Genomic DNA, 17,880 nt, shown 5'->3' on the forward strand with positions numbered 1-17,880 from the left:
TTGAAAGGTAGGGCCACATATAGCAATTCTTCGCAATCTGCTAGAAAGAGTATTTGAATGGAAAAATAAGATTTACACAAGGAGGAAGCACACAATAATAATCTAAGTCCTGGGTTAAATCCCAGCTCTGGCACTTAGCTGAGTTGCCTTAGATACTTTAGTTTACCTCACTAAGTCAAATTCAAATACACCTAATTTGAGGTTCACCCTAAAAACACTCTACCTAAAAATACCAAAGATAACTGACAAAAGATAATCAAATAAGAAATAAAAATATGCATTGTTGATTTTATACTAATTTTATACATATCTTCCAGGTTTTTTTCAAACAAATAATTCATGTTATTTTTATTTTTCACTTTAGCAAAGAAATTCATATGCACAAGGAAGATGATACATACATATTCCATACAATTGTATTACTCAAAGAATTCTCTTTAAAGTGGAAAGCAGACTTTTTAATATTTTAGGTATAGTGTAATGTTACCTTTATTATTGAAATTCAATCTATAACAACATTGTACTAGCAGAAATAATTCCAATTTATTCTTCAGGTATTCTAAAATACTGCATTATTTTTCCTCCCAACTATTTATTTCACACTTTTCTCCAGTCACCCTGACACATCTTCTCTTCTTTACACACATGTGTGCATGCACATACATACATTACATACTCTCTCTCCTCTCTCTCTCTTCTCCCTTTATTCCTATATGCCTTCTTCTTGAAGTAACTATAGCCACTAGAGGGCAATAAGTTTACAAAGATAAAAACATTTATCTATAATGAATTGAGATTCTCACATTAGTAAAAGCTATATCATCACATACTCTAAATTGCTTAAAAGCAATTAGACTTGAATATGCAAGGTATATACTTCAAATTCAAAAATTATCCTGGACAAAGAGATCACAGAACATATAATAATGTTAAAAAAAAAACAGTACGTTTTCTCACGAAGCACTAACTAAAGAAATACGATTATTTTGCTTACAAGTACACAGCAGTATTAGAAATCAGGATTTTTTAAATATCAGCCTCAGACAAGAGAAGAAAAAGAAGAGAAACAAAAACACAGAAAGGCAGAATTTTCAGGTTTAATGGAAAAGAAAGAACTGATTTCTTTCAACGCCTCCACTGCCACATCAAGAAACAATGAATTGAAGAATGTAATGAACTTAACAACCCTTTCTTCTATTGAAAAGCAAAGGAAATTTTTACAGGTATTGTATATCTTCTGGGGAGGGAAACAGAGAGAAATATAGCCTTCACTTCTTTGCTCACAACTAAAGATGGGGGGTTGGGAGACAGAGAGAAAAGTTAACAGTCTCTAATTTTTGACAGATATTTTTTGCACAGAACATAAATTCAAATGAACTTATTTAATTTGCTTTATATTTACTTACACTGACATTGTAACACTGCAACACTTATAACATTGACATTTCTAGAAAATCATCATTTTCTTACCCTCATTGGATGAATATCAGCATAAGGAGGCTTTCCTTCAGCCATCTCTATAGAAGTAATGCCAAGGGACCAGATGTCAGCCACACAGTTATAGCCTATTTCTTGAATTACCTCAGGAGCCATCCAAAATGGAGTTCCTATCACAGTATTGCGTTTTGCCATTGTGTCCTGCAAAAACATTACACTAACATAAATACTAGTGCAAAAACTCTAAGGAATCTGTTTGTCAGCATATTCTTACAACTATGTATATGAAACCTTCAAATACTACAGATTACAGATGAAAGTGACTATTATCCTAAAACTTCTATTAGTTATGACATAACATATTTAGAAATTTTGGATTCTAAAATAACCAAGAGTTCATGCCCTGGCTGGATAGCTCAGTTGGTTAGAGCATTGTCCAAAAGTACAAAAGTTACCAGTTCGATCCCTGGTCAGGGCACATACAGGAACGGATCTATGTTCCTGTCTGTCTGTCTGTTTCTCTCTCTCTCTCTCCATACCTCTTTCTCTAAAATCAATAAAATAAGCATAAAAAAGTATAAAATAATCAAGAGTCCACAAGTAACTTATATACCCTATCCTCATTAAAGATAGTACTATAACAATGAAATGATAGTATATACACAAATGAACCAACATAGCTTTCCTTTTCCAACATTTACACATTTCAATGACAACATATATTTTTATATTTACTCACTCTCTTAAATTGTAAATATAAGTAATGAATCATACTCAAGTTATGGCTCCTTCTACCCTAGAACAATGAAGTTATACATTTATTTCCATACCCCCGAAAAGTTATTAAAGTTTAGTTACAATCAAACCTGAACATGTAAGCCAAAAGTATTTCCAAAATTATCACACTTACTGTTAACTGACCAGCCACACCAAAATCTGCCAATTTTGCATGTCCTTCTGTATTGAGGAGAATATTTCCAGCTTTTATATCTCTGTGTATTTTTCTCATAAAGTGTAAATATTCTAGTCCTTTCAAAGTAGATTTAAGAATAGTTGCAATTTCATCTTCTGTTAACTAGAAAGAAATATTTTAAAAATTTCATTGAAACACCATGTTAGATAAAGTTTTCCAAGAGAGCATGGTAAAAGCACTTCTTTCTAATGACCATCAAACCTCTAGGAAAAGGCTAACAGGTAAACTGAGAACCTCTTTTTGCCCCATACATATTCTGTCACTCTTATTAAACACATTACTAACAATAGAAACTTATCATTAAATTTCTCCTTCCTTTAACATTATAAATGTCATTCCTAATGCACATAACACATGACAAGAATCAACAGGATCCTAAGAAATCAGTGTTTTCCACATCTCCTAACAATGAAATAGCAATATTGTAGCTATCTATCCTGAAAAAGTAAACTCAGACACACTTCCCTGTAATGCCTCCCATTCTTGATGAAAATAAAAACCAACAGTTTTGCATAAAGGAAAGGAGAGGAGACAGGATGGCTTGCTGTCAGACTCCTGCACAAAAGCACCAGTAACACCACTCCTGCTCCCAGCCAGGTCACTCCTGACCTACCCACACCATGGATTTCTGACCCTAATACCATGTTTCCCCCAAAATAAGGCAGTGTCTTATATTAATTTTTGCTCCTAAAGACACGCAAGGTCTTATTTTCAGGGGAGGCCTTATATTTCTAAGCTTGAAAAAAATTGCACTAGGTCTTATTTTGGGGGGGATGTCTTATTTTTGGGGAAGCAGGGTAATGAGAGCTAAAAAATAAAAATGTCACAAACAGACTAGGAAAATGGAAACAAACAAAAAAGTTATTGCAAAGAGGTTCAGTAACTTCTTTCTTTTCACACACAAGTGTGAGACACAATGTGACTCCTATATGATCATAATCTATGCTTTTAACCTCTAGGTCAGGGATCCCCAAACTTTTTACACAGGAGGCCAGTTCACTGTCCCTCAGACCATTGAAGGGCCAGACTATAAAAACTATGAATAAATTCAGACGCACACTGCACATATCTATTTTAAAGTCAAAAAACAAAACGGGAACAAATATAATATTTAAAATAAAGAACAAGTAAATTTAAATCAACAAACTGACCACTATTTCAATGGGAACTATGGGCCTGCTTTTGGCTAATGAGATGGTCAATGTCCGGTTCCATATTTGTCACTGCTAGCCGTAACAAGTGATATGACGCACTTCCAGAGCTGTGACGCGTGCATCCCACGTTCGCCGGAAGTAGTACTGTATGTGAGTGACGCTGCACTTTGACCGGTCCCCACTGGAAGTGCGGCGGGGGTGGATAAATGGCCTCAGGGGGCCGCATGCGGCCCGCGGGCCATAGTTTGGGGACCCCTGCTCTAGGCTATACTACCTTTCTTGACAAACCTTATTCAAGTGCAACCTATTAAAGCTATTACTATTGAAAACATCCTCTTTGTTTTTAAATATACCCAAGTGATATCAAAATCTCAGATATTAAAACCTACTTCTCACTATAACACAACCACCAAATATAACCCCCCAAAATAAACTGAGTAAAGAGGAAAAATCTGTTTATACAAAGATAGAGGACACAGCTCTATATAAGAAAAAAAATTCAAATACTCAACAATGGGATAGAAAATGTGGAAATTAAAAGATGAAAATATAAAGACTATACTGTGAAAATAACTACTGACAACAACTTTCACTGCCACCACCTCCAAATTATTCCTTTTTATTTATTTATTTTTTATTTATTTTTATTTTTTTTTTGCATTTTTCTGAAGCTGGAAACAGGGAGAGACAGACAGACTCCCGCATGCGCCCGACCGGGATCCACCCGGCACGCCCACCATGGGGGGACGCTCTGCCCACCAGGGGGCGATGCTCTGCCCATCCTGGGCGTCGCCATGTTGCGACCAGAGCCACTCTAGCGCCTGAGGCAGAGGCCACAGAGCCATCCCCAGTGCCCGGGACATCTTTGCTCCAATGAAGCCTTGGCTGCGGGAGGGGAAGAGAGAGACAGAGAGAGAGGAAGGCGCGGCGGAGGGGTGGAGAAGCAAATGGGCGCTTCTCCTGTGTGCCCTGGCCGGGAATCGAACCCGGGTCCTCGGCGCGCTAGGCCGATGCTCTACAGCTGAGCCAACCGGCCAGGGTATTTATTTTTTATTTTTTTTATTTTTTACAGAGACAGAGAGTAAGTCAGAGAGAGGGATAGACAGGGACAGACAGGAACTGAGAGAGATGAGAAGCATCAATCATTAGTTTTTCATTGCGCCTTACAACACCTTAGCTGTTCATTGATTGCTTTCTCATACATGCCTTGACTGTGGGCCTTCAGCAGACTGAGTAACCCCTTGCTGGAGCCAGCGACCTTGGGTTCAAGCTGGTGGGCTCTTGCTCAAACCAGATGAGCCCGCACTCAAGCTGGCGACCTCAGGGTCTCGAACCTGGGTCCTCTGCATCCCAGTCCAATGCTCTATCCACTGCGCCACCGCCTGGTCAGGCCAAATTATTCATATCTTAATGAGACCACTTGGGGGGGCAAATGGAATTTGGCATGTAAAAAATTTAAGTTGGACTCCTGTCTCACACTACATATAGAAATTTACTCAAAATGAATCAACAACTTAAATATGAGTTAAAACCATAAAATTCTTAGAATAAAATACAAGGGCAAATATGCATGACCTTGGGTTTGGCAACAGATCATTAGCTATGACATCAAAAGTAAAAGAAACAAGTATGAAAACTGATAAAATAAATTTCATAAAATTTTTTATTTATTTTGGCATTATAAATCATGATTAAGGAAAATAAAATGGCCCTGGCCAGATAGCTTCGTTAGAGCACTATCCCGAAGCGCAGAGGTTATCAGTTCAATCCCTGGTGAGGGCACATACAAGAACATATTTATGTTTCTCTCTTTTTCTCTCTCTCCCTCTCCCCCACCCCCAAAATCAATTTTTAAAAGTTAAAAAAAAAAGTGAAATGACAATCTACAGAATAGAAGTATCTAAAAATCTTGTATCTGATAAGCATCTATACAGAATCTGGAATATATAAAGAGCTCTTCTAACTCAACAACAACAACAAAAATCCAGTTTAAACATAGCAAAGCACCTGAACAGATATTTCTCCAAAGAATATTTATATGAAAGACAGATGTCAAATACCATCATCATTTGCCATTAAGAAATGCAAATCAAAACTACAAGGTACCACTTCACACCCACTAGGAGGGCCATAATAAAAAAAATAGGAAGGATGTGAAGAAATTGGAACTCTGATACACTGCTGTTGGAAAATGCAAAATGGTGCAGTGCTGTGGAAAACAATATTTAGTTCCACAAAAGTTAATAAATAAAAAAAAAAGAAAACATAGAATTACCATATGAGCTAGCAATTCTATTCGTAGGTATATATTCAAAAGAACTGAAAACCAGCTCACCAGGCAGTGGCACAGAGGATAGTGTCCACCTGGGGTGCTGAGAACCCAGGTTTGAAACCCCAAGGTCGCTAGCTTGAGCAAGGGCTCATCAACTTGAGTGTGGGGTCACCGATTTGACCATGGGATCATAGACATGACCCCATGGTCGCTGGCTTGAGCCCAAAGGTAGTTGGCTTGAACAAGGGGTCACTGGCTTGACTGGAGCCCTCCAGTCAAGGCACATATGAGAAAGCAATCAATGAACCTAAGGTGCCACAACAATGAGTTAATGCTTCTCTTATCTCTCCCTGCTTGCCTGTCTGTCTGTCCCTCCCTCTCTCTCACTAAAAGAAAAACTGAAAACTGGTATTTAAACTAATCTATGTGCATGAAAATGTCCATCAACAGATAAAAGGGTAAACAAATTATAATATATACATGCAGTGGAATACTATTCAACCATAAAAAGGACTAAAGTACTGACGTGTGCTAAACTGTGGATAGACCTCAAAAACAGTAAGCTAAGTAAAAGAAGCCAAATACAAAAGGGCTGGTATTGTATGATTCCATTTATATAAAATATACAGAATAGGTTAAGTCCATAGAAAAGAAAGCAGAGTGGTTGTTGCCAAGGTTGTGGAATGGGGAACAGGGTGATGAAAATATTTAGTAACTGGATAGAGGTGGTGATTACACATTGTGAATATACTAATACCACTGAATTGTTCACTTTTAAATGGTTTTATGTTATATGAACTTCACCTCAATTTTTTAAAAGCCTGAACCATGTTAAAATTCCTAAGCAAATTGGAAGATGGCTTATATTTGCAAATGCCATCAATATAGAATGTCATAAATGTACTATACTTGTTTATTTGTACACAGTAATCTTGAATAATGAGTAAACTTTGAATAAATTTGCTTTCTTCATCAAAAAAAGTAAAGAAACAAACAAACCACCTGGATCTCCTTCTGTTGACCTCTGAAGTGCTGACTTTCCCTAACCCTTTCCAAATTAAAACATCCTAAGCCACCTCTCAATTATATACTCCTCGGTAGTAATCAAAGAATTTTTCTTGATAAATCCAATTAACTGCAAGATAAATGAACCAAAATGTACCAGAATACCATTTGCCCATTCAATAAACATTTATCAAGCACTATTTACATGCCAGGAATTACAACAGTACTGGGGATATAGTAGTGAATAAAACAAGAAGTATTCTTGCTCTCATGGAGATTATATTTTATACAGGAAGGAATAATTTAATAACTTGATAGAAAAGAGTGTAATACAAGCAAATGTCAGCTTTTGGTCAAGATGGCAGATTAGGTTAACACAGTACTCACATCCTCCTACAACCCCATCAAAATTACAACTGAACTGAAAACCACCTGAAGTCTAACTAAACAAAAGTCCTACAACTAAGGATATAAAGAAAAAACCCCTGGAGACTGGTAGGAGGGGCAGAGAATGGGCTGTTCCCACAATCACATGTAGAGTGGCTAAAAATCAGGAGGAGTGTCTAAACTGCAGAGGTCCCCCATGAGTAACGAGGAGTTCCAGCCCCATACCAGGTCCCCTAGCCCAGGGTTCCAGTGCAAGGAAGAAAAATCCCCATAACTTTTGTCTATAAATAACAGCAGAGACTTCAAGTGAAAGAGAGTATTGCTAGAATCACAGGTGCCTCTTAAAGGGTCCACCCATAGATTTTTCAGACTCACCTGCTCTGAGCTCCAGGGCTGGGGCAGCAGCTAGAAAGGCATATGGAAGGGACAGAGTTGTCTGGCTTGAAGACAAGGGCTGGAGAGGAAGCTTTATCCCAGACAGAAGTGCTGGCAGAGGCCATAGTTCCTTTGCTGAACCCTCCCCATACAGAATCAGGAAGCTGGCACCATATCTGAGCTTCCATCAACCTGGTTAACACTGTTAGTCCTGCCCTGGTGATTCCCAGAGACCCCACCCCACCCAACTTGCTGGACCATCCAAGCCATTTCCAGCTTCATTTGCATACAAATGGCTATGCTGCCAACTTCCCTAAAAAATCTCTCAGCCCTGGTCATTTGGCTCAGTGAATAAAGCGTTGGCCAGGCATGCGAATGTCCCAGGTTCAATCTCTGGTCATGGCAAACATGAGAAGTGACCATCTGCTTCTCTTTCCCTCCTCTCCCCCTTCTCCCTCTCTTTTCCTCTCACAGCCAGATAGCTGGGTTGGTCTAAGTGTCAGCCTCAGGCACTGAGGATAGCTCAGCTGATTTGAGCATTGGCCCCAGACCAGGCTTGCTGGGTGGATCCCAGTCGGGGTGGATGCAGGAGTCTGTCTCTATATCTCCTCTCCTCTCTCTTAAAAAATAATCTGTCAAAGGTTCACAAACCCCAAACAAGCAGCATCTGACCTCAGAATGCTATGTACCTCTTGCTAAACAGCCCCAAGCCTGGCACTAGTGACAGGTGGCCTCAATTCAAAGCATGGCCTCTCCCAGTCACATCCAAGCCCAGCACAAGTGGAAACCATTTGTAAATTGCTTTGCAATTGATGCTGGGTGGCCCTGGACAGGGCACTGGCAGCTGCTGACCTTGGCCAGCACCTCCCATGAAGCCCCACAGTCAGCAGACCCTGGGGACAGCTTCAGATTATGCCAGAGCACCAGCCAACCACCTCCATGGGCAGTGCACTCAAAGGGTAAACTTAGTGGGCACCAAAGCCCTGCTGAAGTGAATTCTGTTCCATGGGGTTGAGCCCTGTACAGCAGATCCTCTGCTATAGTCGTGGCCAGTCCTTGTAGCCAATCAACTTTGGGATCAATCCCTCCCTCTGACATGCCAATGACACTCAAGGCTCAACTACATCAGGAGAGTTCACACAGCTCACATAGGGGCGCACATCTGGAGTGCTGCACTTGAATGACTAGGGAGAGTGCACAGTGGGCCCCAGAGGATACCTACTACATAAGTCCACTCTACCAAGGCCAGGAGACGCTGCAGCTCTACCTGACACATAGAAACAAACACAGGGAGGCAGCCAAAATGAAGAGACAAAAAAAAAAAAAAAAAACATGTCCCAAAGGAAAGACTAGGACAAAACTCCAGAAAAAGTACTAAAGAAAATGGAGACAAGCAATGTACCAGGTGCAGAGCTCAAAACACTGGTTATAAGGATGCTGAACGGAGTTTGTGGAAGAAGAGATCAACTCAGTGAGAAGTTCAACAAATAGATAGGAAACATAGAAATGGAGAGAGAGAAAACATTAAAAAAGACCAGTCAGAAATTAAGAATACAATAACTGAAATGAAGAATATATTAGAACCCTGGTCAGCAAACTGCACTCGCAAGCCACATGGGCTCTTTGGCCCCTTGAGTGTGGCTCTTCCACAAAATACCACATGCGGGTGCTACCTCGATAAGGAATGTACCTACCTATATAGTTTAAGTTTAAAAAATCTGGCTCTCAATAGAAATTTCAATCATTGTACTGTTCGTATTTGGCTCTGTTGACTAATGAGTTTGCCGATCACTGCACTAGAAGGAATCAATAGATTAGACACATAAGAAAACCAAATCAGCAATTTGGAAGATAAGGTAGCAGCAACCATCCAATCAGAACAACAAAAAGAGAAAAAAAAATCAAATAAATGCGCACAGATTAAGGGACCTCTAGGACAACTTCAAGAGTACCAACCTCCGCGTCATGGGAGTGCTGAAAGAATAAGAGAGTAAAAACTGAAAATCTATTTGAAAAAATAAGGACTGACAACTTTCCTAACTTGGCAAAGAAAATAGACACACAAACCCTGGAAATGCAGAGTCCCAAACAAGATGGACCCGCAGAGGCCCACACCAAGACACATCAAAATTAAAATGACAAAAGTTAAAGACAAAAAAAAATCTTAAAAGCAGCAAGAGAAAAGCAGAAAGTTAACCAGAAAAGAAAAGTGCTCCCATAAGACTTTCGCCTGATTTCTCAACAGAAACTTTGCAGGCCAGAAGGGATTAGCAAGAAATATTATAAGTCATGAAAATCAAGGACCTACAACCAAGATTACACAGCAAAATATATCATTTGGAATTAAAAGACAGATAAAAAGCTTTCCAGACAAGAAAAACCTAAAGGAATTCATCACCACCAAACCAATAAAGAACCTTCTTTAAGAAAAAAAAAAAAAAGATAAAAAATATGAGGGAAAAAAAGGGCAATAAATACATATCTATTAACAATTACTTTAAACACTCCAATCAAAAGACACAGGTATCTGAATGGATAAGAAAACAAGACACATACATATGCTGTCTACAAGAGACTTACTTCAGATGAAAAGACACACAGAGTGGAAGTAAAGGGATGGAAAAGATATCTCATGAAAATGGAAATTTACAAAAAAAAGCTGGGGCAGCAATACTTACACCATACAAAATAGACTTTAAAACGAAGGTTATATCATCAGACAAAGGACCCCGCAATTCTACTTCTGGGTACTGATCCAAAGAAACCCAAAGCACTAATTCAAAAAGACATGCATCCATATACTTATCGTGGCAGATTTACAATAGCCAAGATATGGAAGTAACTTAAGTGCCCATAAGCAGACAAATATTTAAAGAAGATGTGGTAGATCTATACAATGAAATATTACTTGGCCATAAAAAAATCATCTGCAACAGCATGGAGGGGCATATAGTGTATTATGCTAAGTAAAATAAGTCAGACAGAAAAAGACAAATGCCATATGATTTCACTTTTATGCAGAATCTAAAGGACAAAACAAACAAAATAGAAACAGACTCAGAGATACAGAGAATATTTTGAAGGGTTCCAGAGAGGAGAGGGGTTGAGGGACTGGGTGAAAAGGTGGAGGGATTAAGAAACACATCTTGGTAGTTACAAAATAGTCATGGGATGTAAAGTATAGCATAGAGTATAAAGTCAATAGTATTATAATAACAATGTATGGTGTTAGAGGGGTACTAGATTTATCGACGTGGTCATTTAGTAAGGTATATAAATTTCTAATTACTGGGTTGTACACCTGAAACTAATATTATATGTCAACTGTAATGGGAAAATAATAAAAATTTTTAATTTTTTTCAATGTCAGTGACAACTGCTATGTGTACAATTAAATAAAGAACTACTGATTGAGAATGAATGAGAAAGACTCTTTACAGTAGAATCAAAAAAAGCCCAAGAGACATTTTTGCTGAGGTCTAAATGACATGACACACATAGCCAAGCATGTGACTAGCTATCTGGAAACATGACATACCATGCGAATAAAACAAAAAATAGAAACATGATTCAAGAAAAAGCCTGCCACATTTGCATTCAAGAAAGAAAGCTGAAGTTGAGTGAGTCAGGAGGACTCTAGCTCTAGATGCGATCTGACAGGCAAGGGCCAGGTCATATAAGGCTGTACAAAAAGCCGTGGTAAAAGAGTTTAGATTATCCAAAAATTCTAGTGCTTTCAGGATTTTATTTTCTACCTTGTACCAGATGGTCTGACTTGATGGCACATAGAAACAAGCACTGTGCTCTAAAGCTGTACTCCCAAACATATGAAACACAACTAGCCAAGTTGAGATATTCTATAAATGTAAAACAGACACCAAATTTCAAGGCTTAGAACTAAAAACAGAATGTAAAATATCTCACTAATAATTTTCCACTTATTAAACTTTTCAAAAATTTTATATATTTCTTAAAATTTGTAAATGTTTAACATAAGTAATTAATATTAATAAAATATTGTTATTAAGTATACAGTGTGTCCATAAAGTCATGGTGCACTTTTGACCGGTCACAGGAAAGCAACAAAAGATGACAGAAATGTGAAATCTGCACCAAATAAAAAGAAAACCTTCCCAGTTTCTGTAGGATGATGTGGCAGCATGTGCGCATGCGCAGATGATGACATAACACCGTGTATACAGCGGAGCAGCCCACGGCCAGTCGAGATGTGGATGGTACAGAGGAAAGTTCAGTGTGTTCTGTGGCTCCCTAAATTCGAATCCGTAACCAAAGAGCAATGTGAATATCGGCGCGTTTATAACGAAGCGCCACCACATAGGAATAATAGTACTCGGTGGGATAAGCAGTTGAAGGAAACCGGCAGTTTGGTGGAGAAACCCCGTTCTGGTAGGCCATCAGTCAGTGATGAGTCTGTAGAGGCTACGGGATAGCTCCCTAAGGAGCCCTAAAAAATCTGTGCGTGAACCCACATCGAACTACACTGAATAGGTATGAAACTGGGAGAGTTTTCCTTTTATTTGGTGCAGATTTCACATTTCTATCGTCCTTTGTTGCTTTCCTGTGACCGGTCAAAAGTGCACCATGACTTTACGGACACACTGTATATTAATATTTAAAAGAATTTGTTTTTAAATGTAGTTATTAGGAAACAAAATTATATATTGTTTATAATATATAATTATATATTAATGTTTGTGCTCATTTTATGTTTCTATTGGACAGCACTGCACTAAGGAAAAGGTCCCCAGAGCAGGGATTTTTGTTTGTTCACTGATATATCCGCAATGCTTGGGACCGTGCCTGGCAGTTAGCACTCAATAAATTATGAATGAATGATGGAGACTTGTAGTTATTAAAAGAAGATACCACATCTGATATTTCCACTCTTTCTAAATTAATGGATTGCAACCAAGGAGGGAAAGAGGGAGGGAGGAGTACTGTTTAGGACAACCACACTACAACACTAGGGGGTGTGCAAAGTGGTGATACTGTCATACATGCCTTGGTTGTCTCTCCTCTCCCCATTCCTCACTAGTGGTGTAAAGATTAAAGAGCTTGGGGGCATTACAACAACAGCACCAATCCATAAAACTGTGTCATGCTTAATTACTTCAATGCTGACCTTTACAGTTAACTAAACTTCAAATTTTATCCTCTTAACATTCCACTATTTCCAACCAATAAGTCACTAAGCCTTCTTAACTCTGATTTGTTATCTCCGCTCCCTATATTTCAGAGCCCTCTACACTAGAGAAACTTCACAATTAAGCACACCCACTATATTTAGGGGTCTAAGGATCTACCTGATTTCAATGCTATACAGGATATGCCATTGTAGAAATCCACAGCAAGATCAGAGGAAGATTTGCCAGAGATATACTACTTATTCACGTACTCTCTGAATTTTCTAGACAATTTCAAAGATTCAATCCAACTCCATGTTCCATAATACATTAACAAAAGAGCCTCATAGTCTTTACTTAACAACTAAATAAAAATTGACATTAGGCCCTGGCTGGTTGGCTCAGTGGTAGAGCGTCAGTCTGGCGTTCGGAAGTCCCGGGTTCGATTTCCGGCCAGGGCACACAGGAGAGGCGCCCATCTGCTTCTCCATCCCTCCCCCTCTCCTTCCTCTCTGTCTCTCTCTTCCCCTTCCGCAGCCGAGGCTCCATTGGAGCAAAAGATGGCCCGGGTGCTGGGGATGGCTTCTTGGCCTCAGCCCTGGGTGCTGGAGTGGCTCTGGTTGCGACAGAGCGACACCCCCGATGGGCAGAGCATCGCCCCCTGGTGGGCGTGCCGGGTGGATCCTGGTCGGGCGCATGCGGGAGTCTGTCTGACTGCCTCCCCGTTTCCAACTTCGGAAAAATATAAAAATACAAAAAAAAAAAATTGACATTAAAGAGGACATCCATTTTTTTATTCTTTCAACAAATATCTACACCTCATTTGTTCTCAAATACAGATTCTGCTGAAGGCACTGAATATACAGTAGTGAGGAAACTGTCAGTCCAGTTCTTACAAAACTTACAAGAATACCCCAGGGCAGAGCCTGTATCTGGCCTTGAATTATTCAAGTTGGAAAGGGCATATCTGAATCAAATATGTAAAGTTAATCAAGTCCCTCTTTCTTCACATTTTTCTCTCTTTATAATAAACTCCTCCCCTTATTTCAGGGGGTGGCTTCATATCCTGCTCTAATAAGAAAATAGTACAATATCCAGTCATTCATACTAATACATGAGTGTATCTTAATATAAAATTCTTTGTGCTTTAGTATTATTTTAACAATCTATTTAAATATTAAGGCTCAAATGTGGACTTTTCACTTTAAGCCTTTTAACTTCAATTATAAAACTTTTTTATGAAAGATTTCTAACCCCTCAATAAAACCATTTAAACGAAACAAGTATACCCATTAATGAACTCTGCAAGTAGGCAGACTCACCTGGCCCAAAAGGAACCTGAACTGAGGACATTACAGGTAGCTTTCTGAGTATTTGTTTGAACACAGATATTTAATTCCACTAAAAACACATATATAGAAATGAATGATATAAACATTTTTAAAATAAAAATAGAATATGAAACTATCAAATCAGTAGGAGGGAAGAATACTTTTAATCAAAAGCAAACAAGGAATTAAGAGGATTAATCAGCTTTATACACACAAAAACTATATGCTTAGAAAAATATTCAAAGCAAATATAGTAAGATTTAGTGTACAGAATTATTTAGAATATAGAGCATGCACATAAATCCTCAGAGCAATAAAACCCCGTATATAAATATGCAAAAAATGAGTACACATTCACAAAACTGAAAATAGAGCTGGGAAACATACATGGAAAATATTAAACGGCACTAATTATCAAAGAAAAGCAAATTAAAACAATGAGGTATCAATTATGAAATTATCCCATATGTGTCACAATGTTGCTGAGTATTAACAGCACGTGTGGCAACAGAAAGAGTACAAAACGTGTAAAAATAATCTAAGAAAATTATTTCCCATAAAGCTCTAGGTAACATTCATTCACAGACAAAAAACATTTATTGAGCACTTATTCCTCAACGAATTTTTTAAAAATCTTTAGTCAACTATTATGAAACACACTCTCAAAGTGAAATGGAACCACATCTAAAAGCAATTCACATGGGAAGGAAAGAGGAAGCAGCTTTGAATAAGAAAATTAGTTCACTCTCCAAAAAAAGAAAAAACTATCAATAGAGTAATTCAAATAATTAACTAAAGAATATAAATATAATTGTTATGAAATGGTACTCAGAAATGAAGGCCCATTTTCCTTATATTAAGAAAAATAAGGCCCTAGCCGGTTGGTTCAGTGGTAGAGCGTTGGCCCAGCATGTGGATGTCCCAGGTTCAATTCCCAGTCAGGGCACACAGGAGAAGTGCCCATCTGCTTCTCCACCACTCCCAATCCCACTTCTCTCTCTCTCTCTCTCTCTCTCTCTCTCTCTCTCTCTCTCTCTCTCTCTCTCTCTCTGTTTCTCTCTCTCTCTCTCCCTCACCAGCAGCCAGGCTCGTTGGTTCGGGCCCATCGCCCCAGGAGCTGAGGGTGGCTCTGGTGGAGCATCTGCCTCAGGAGCTAAAATTAGCTCAGTGGTGAGTGTGGCCCCAGATGGGCAGAGTATCAGCCCCAGACAGGGGTTGCTGGGTGGATACTGGTCAGGGTGCATGTGGGAGTCTATCTCTCTGCCTCCCCACTTCTCACTTGGGAAAGAAGCAAAAAGTAAATAAAAAGAAAAATAATAAATAGTGATGGGCCAAATCTCAGCCTTATAAGTGCCAAAAGGCAGATAAATCTTATCAAATTTGGAGAAATAAATATTTACCATCTCTTTAAATATCAATGGCTTTAAATGAACTTTGGATCAACATTTATGCCACCTACAAGTATTTTGTGTCGCTAATGGAGAAGAATGAGAAAGAAGATAGGAACTTGTACTAGACACAATGCAATGGGCCTTGATCTAGATGTGTATTTCACATCTTTTAGACACATTCACTTTTTGTGTTTTAAAGAAAGGAAAGAAGAGAAGAAGAGAGGGAAGAAAGTTTGTTTTAGTTAGCAGTCATTTTTCTAAATAGACTTTTGTTTTCAAACACCCTTTGACTGTTTTTATTTTTAATTTCTTATTTCTGTGTGTGTGTGTGTGTGTGTGTGTGTGTGTGTGTGTGTGTGTACCTTTTCTTTTTTAAGAAAGAGACAGGAAGGGAGGAAGAGAGAGGGGAAGGAGAGAGATAAGAAGCACCAACTCAGTTGCTTCATTTTAGTTGTTTATTGATTGCTTCTCATATGTGTCTTGACTGGGGGGCTCAAGCTGAGCCAGTGATCCCTTGCTCAGGCCAGTGACCTTGGGCTCAAGCCAGCACTTGGCTTCAAGTCAACAACTTTGGGCTCAAGCCAGCAACCTTTGACCTTCAAGCCAGAGACCTCTGGGCTTCAAGCCAGCTTTCTTTGGGCTCAAACAAGCAACCTTGGGATTGTGTTGATGATTCCATGCTCAAGTGGACAAGCCTGCACTCCAGCTGGCGACCTCCTACTCAAGCCGGTAACCCTATGCTCAAGATGCAATCCCGTGCTCAAGTTGGTAAGCCCACATTCTAACTGGCAACCTCAGGGTTTCACACCAGGGCCCTCAGGGTCCCAGGCTGACACTCAATCCACTGTGCCACCACCTGTCAGGCTAAATGTTTAAAATTCACTTACATATAAACACAGCTAGTCACTAAAAGTGGCTTGATTTCTATTTGGCAACAGAGAGAACTACTTAAAGTATTATCTTATCATTTCTATAAGCAAGATTTTTCATCACTTCACACAGACCCATATTTAACCATTCCAAAATGGTCAAGTTTATACTGAAAATATTTAGAAAAAAAAATAACAGGAGAGAGGGTCTGCTTTATACGGAAGGAGGTGACATAACATTTCCTTTCTAAGATGAAAAAATCCTAGATCCATTCTCAAACCACAGCTAACACTTCTTTTAATGATAACTGTCAAGAATCCTTTCCAATGAAAAATTTTACCAACAAAGTACTTCGTTTGTGGGTTTAATTAGGTTATCTTTGATACATTACAGGTTTCATTTTATTTCCGTCACTATACAAATAGGGTAATGCCATTTTAAAAATCATTTGAATCACATGTTATAGTCTTTAAAAAAAATGAGGGTGGGAGAGATAATAAACCATGAATGAAACACTCAGTAATCAGGGGTGAAAATGAAACTTTCATAGCTGAGCTAATACATTAAAAGACGGAAGTCTACATCTGGTTTCAATACGAGTATGAATTCACTGGCAAATTTAAAAAGAATCTCATACAAAAACAAAAAGATGGTTTTGATAGGCTTTAGTACTCTGGTTACTTTTGTTTCTAGAGTCATATGATTACTATAATAACATGATACATTTAAAATGTCACTGTGTATATGGTTTTGATAAAAATGCACCCACCAACTTGTCTCAAGGGCACATGCACAAGCTGTTTTAAAATACATACACTGTCCTAATGTTTTTATGTCAGTAAAAGCAAATTAAGTGAGGTCTTTTAAGTTCATACAAAATTAAAATTTTTTTCTTTCTAAAAATGAATCTTTGACAATCTTAGCTAAACTTAGCTTTTGACAGTTATTTTTGCATATAAAGTAATACATTAATTCTATACTTAGTAACAATTATATATGTATCAAGGAAACAAAAAATTGTGAAACATAGTTACCCTTTCAAGTGCCATAGAAAGATAGATATTTCATTATAAAATTTTAACTTTCAACTTTCACGGTGACTTTTCATAAAGTCTCGAAAACCATTTGATCAAAATTAAGTGGTGTAATCCTTACACAGTCTTTTAAGGCCTGGATTAGATCTTGCTTCTTTTAAGAAATCACCCTATAGCCTAACCAAGCAGTGGCACAGTGGATAGAGCATCGGACTGTGACACAGAGGACCCAGATTCAAAACCCAGTCACCAGCTTGAGCGCAGGCTCATCTGGCTTGAGCACGGGCTCACCAGCTTGAGCACAGGGTTGCTGGCTTGAGTGTGGGATCATAGACATGACCCCATGGTCGCTGGCTTGACGTCCAAGATTGCTGGCTTGAGCAAGGGGTAACTTGCTCTGCTGCAGCCCCCTGTCAAGGCACTTATGAGAATGCAATCAATGAACAACTAAAGTGCTGCAACAAAGAACTGATGCTTCTCATCTTTCTCCCTTCCTGTCTGTCTGTC

General features: G+C 38.6%; 1 protein-coding gene across 1 annotated transcript in view; it reads right to left on the minus strand.

Moving 5' to 3' along the window:
- STK3 (serine/threonine kinase 3) overlaps window positions 1-17,880 on the minus strand; it is a 374,136-nt gene that overhangs the window by 263,622 nt on the left and 92,634 nt on the right. Inside the window, exons 5-6 of the mRNA XM_066379205.1 lie at window positions 2,348-2,512; window positions 1,471-1,638 (exon numbers count right to left, since the gene is read on the minus strand). Of these exons, the coding sequence (XP_066235302.1) occupies window positions 1,471-1,638; window positions 2,348-2,512 (333 nt within the window). The remainder of the gene's footprint in view (window positions 1-1,470; window positions 1,639-2,347; window positions 2,513-17,880) is intronic.

This window comes from Saccopteryx leptura, chromosome 3 (assembly GCF_036850995.1).
Source record: "Saccopteryx leptura isolate mSacLep1 chromosome 3, mSacLep1_pri_phased_curated, whole genome shotgun sequence".
NCBI classification, from domain to species: Eukaryota; Metazoa; Chordata; class Mammalia; order Chiroptera; family Emballonuridae; genus Saccopteryx; species Saccopteryx leptura.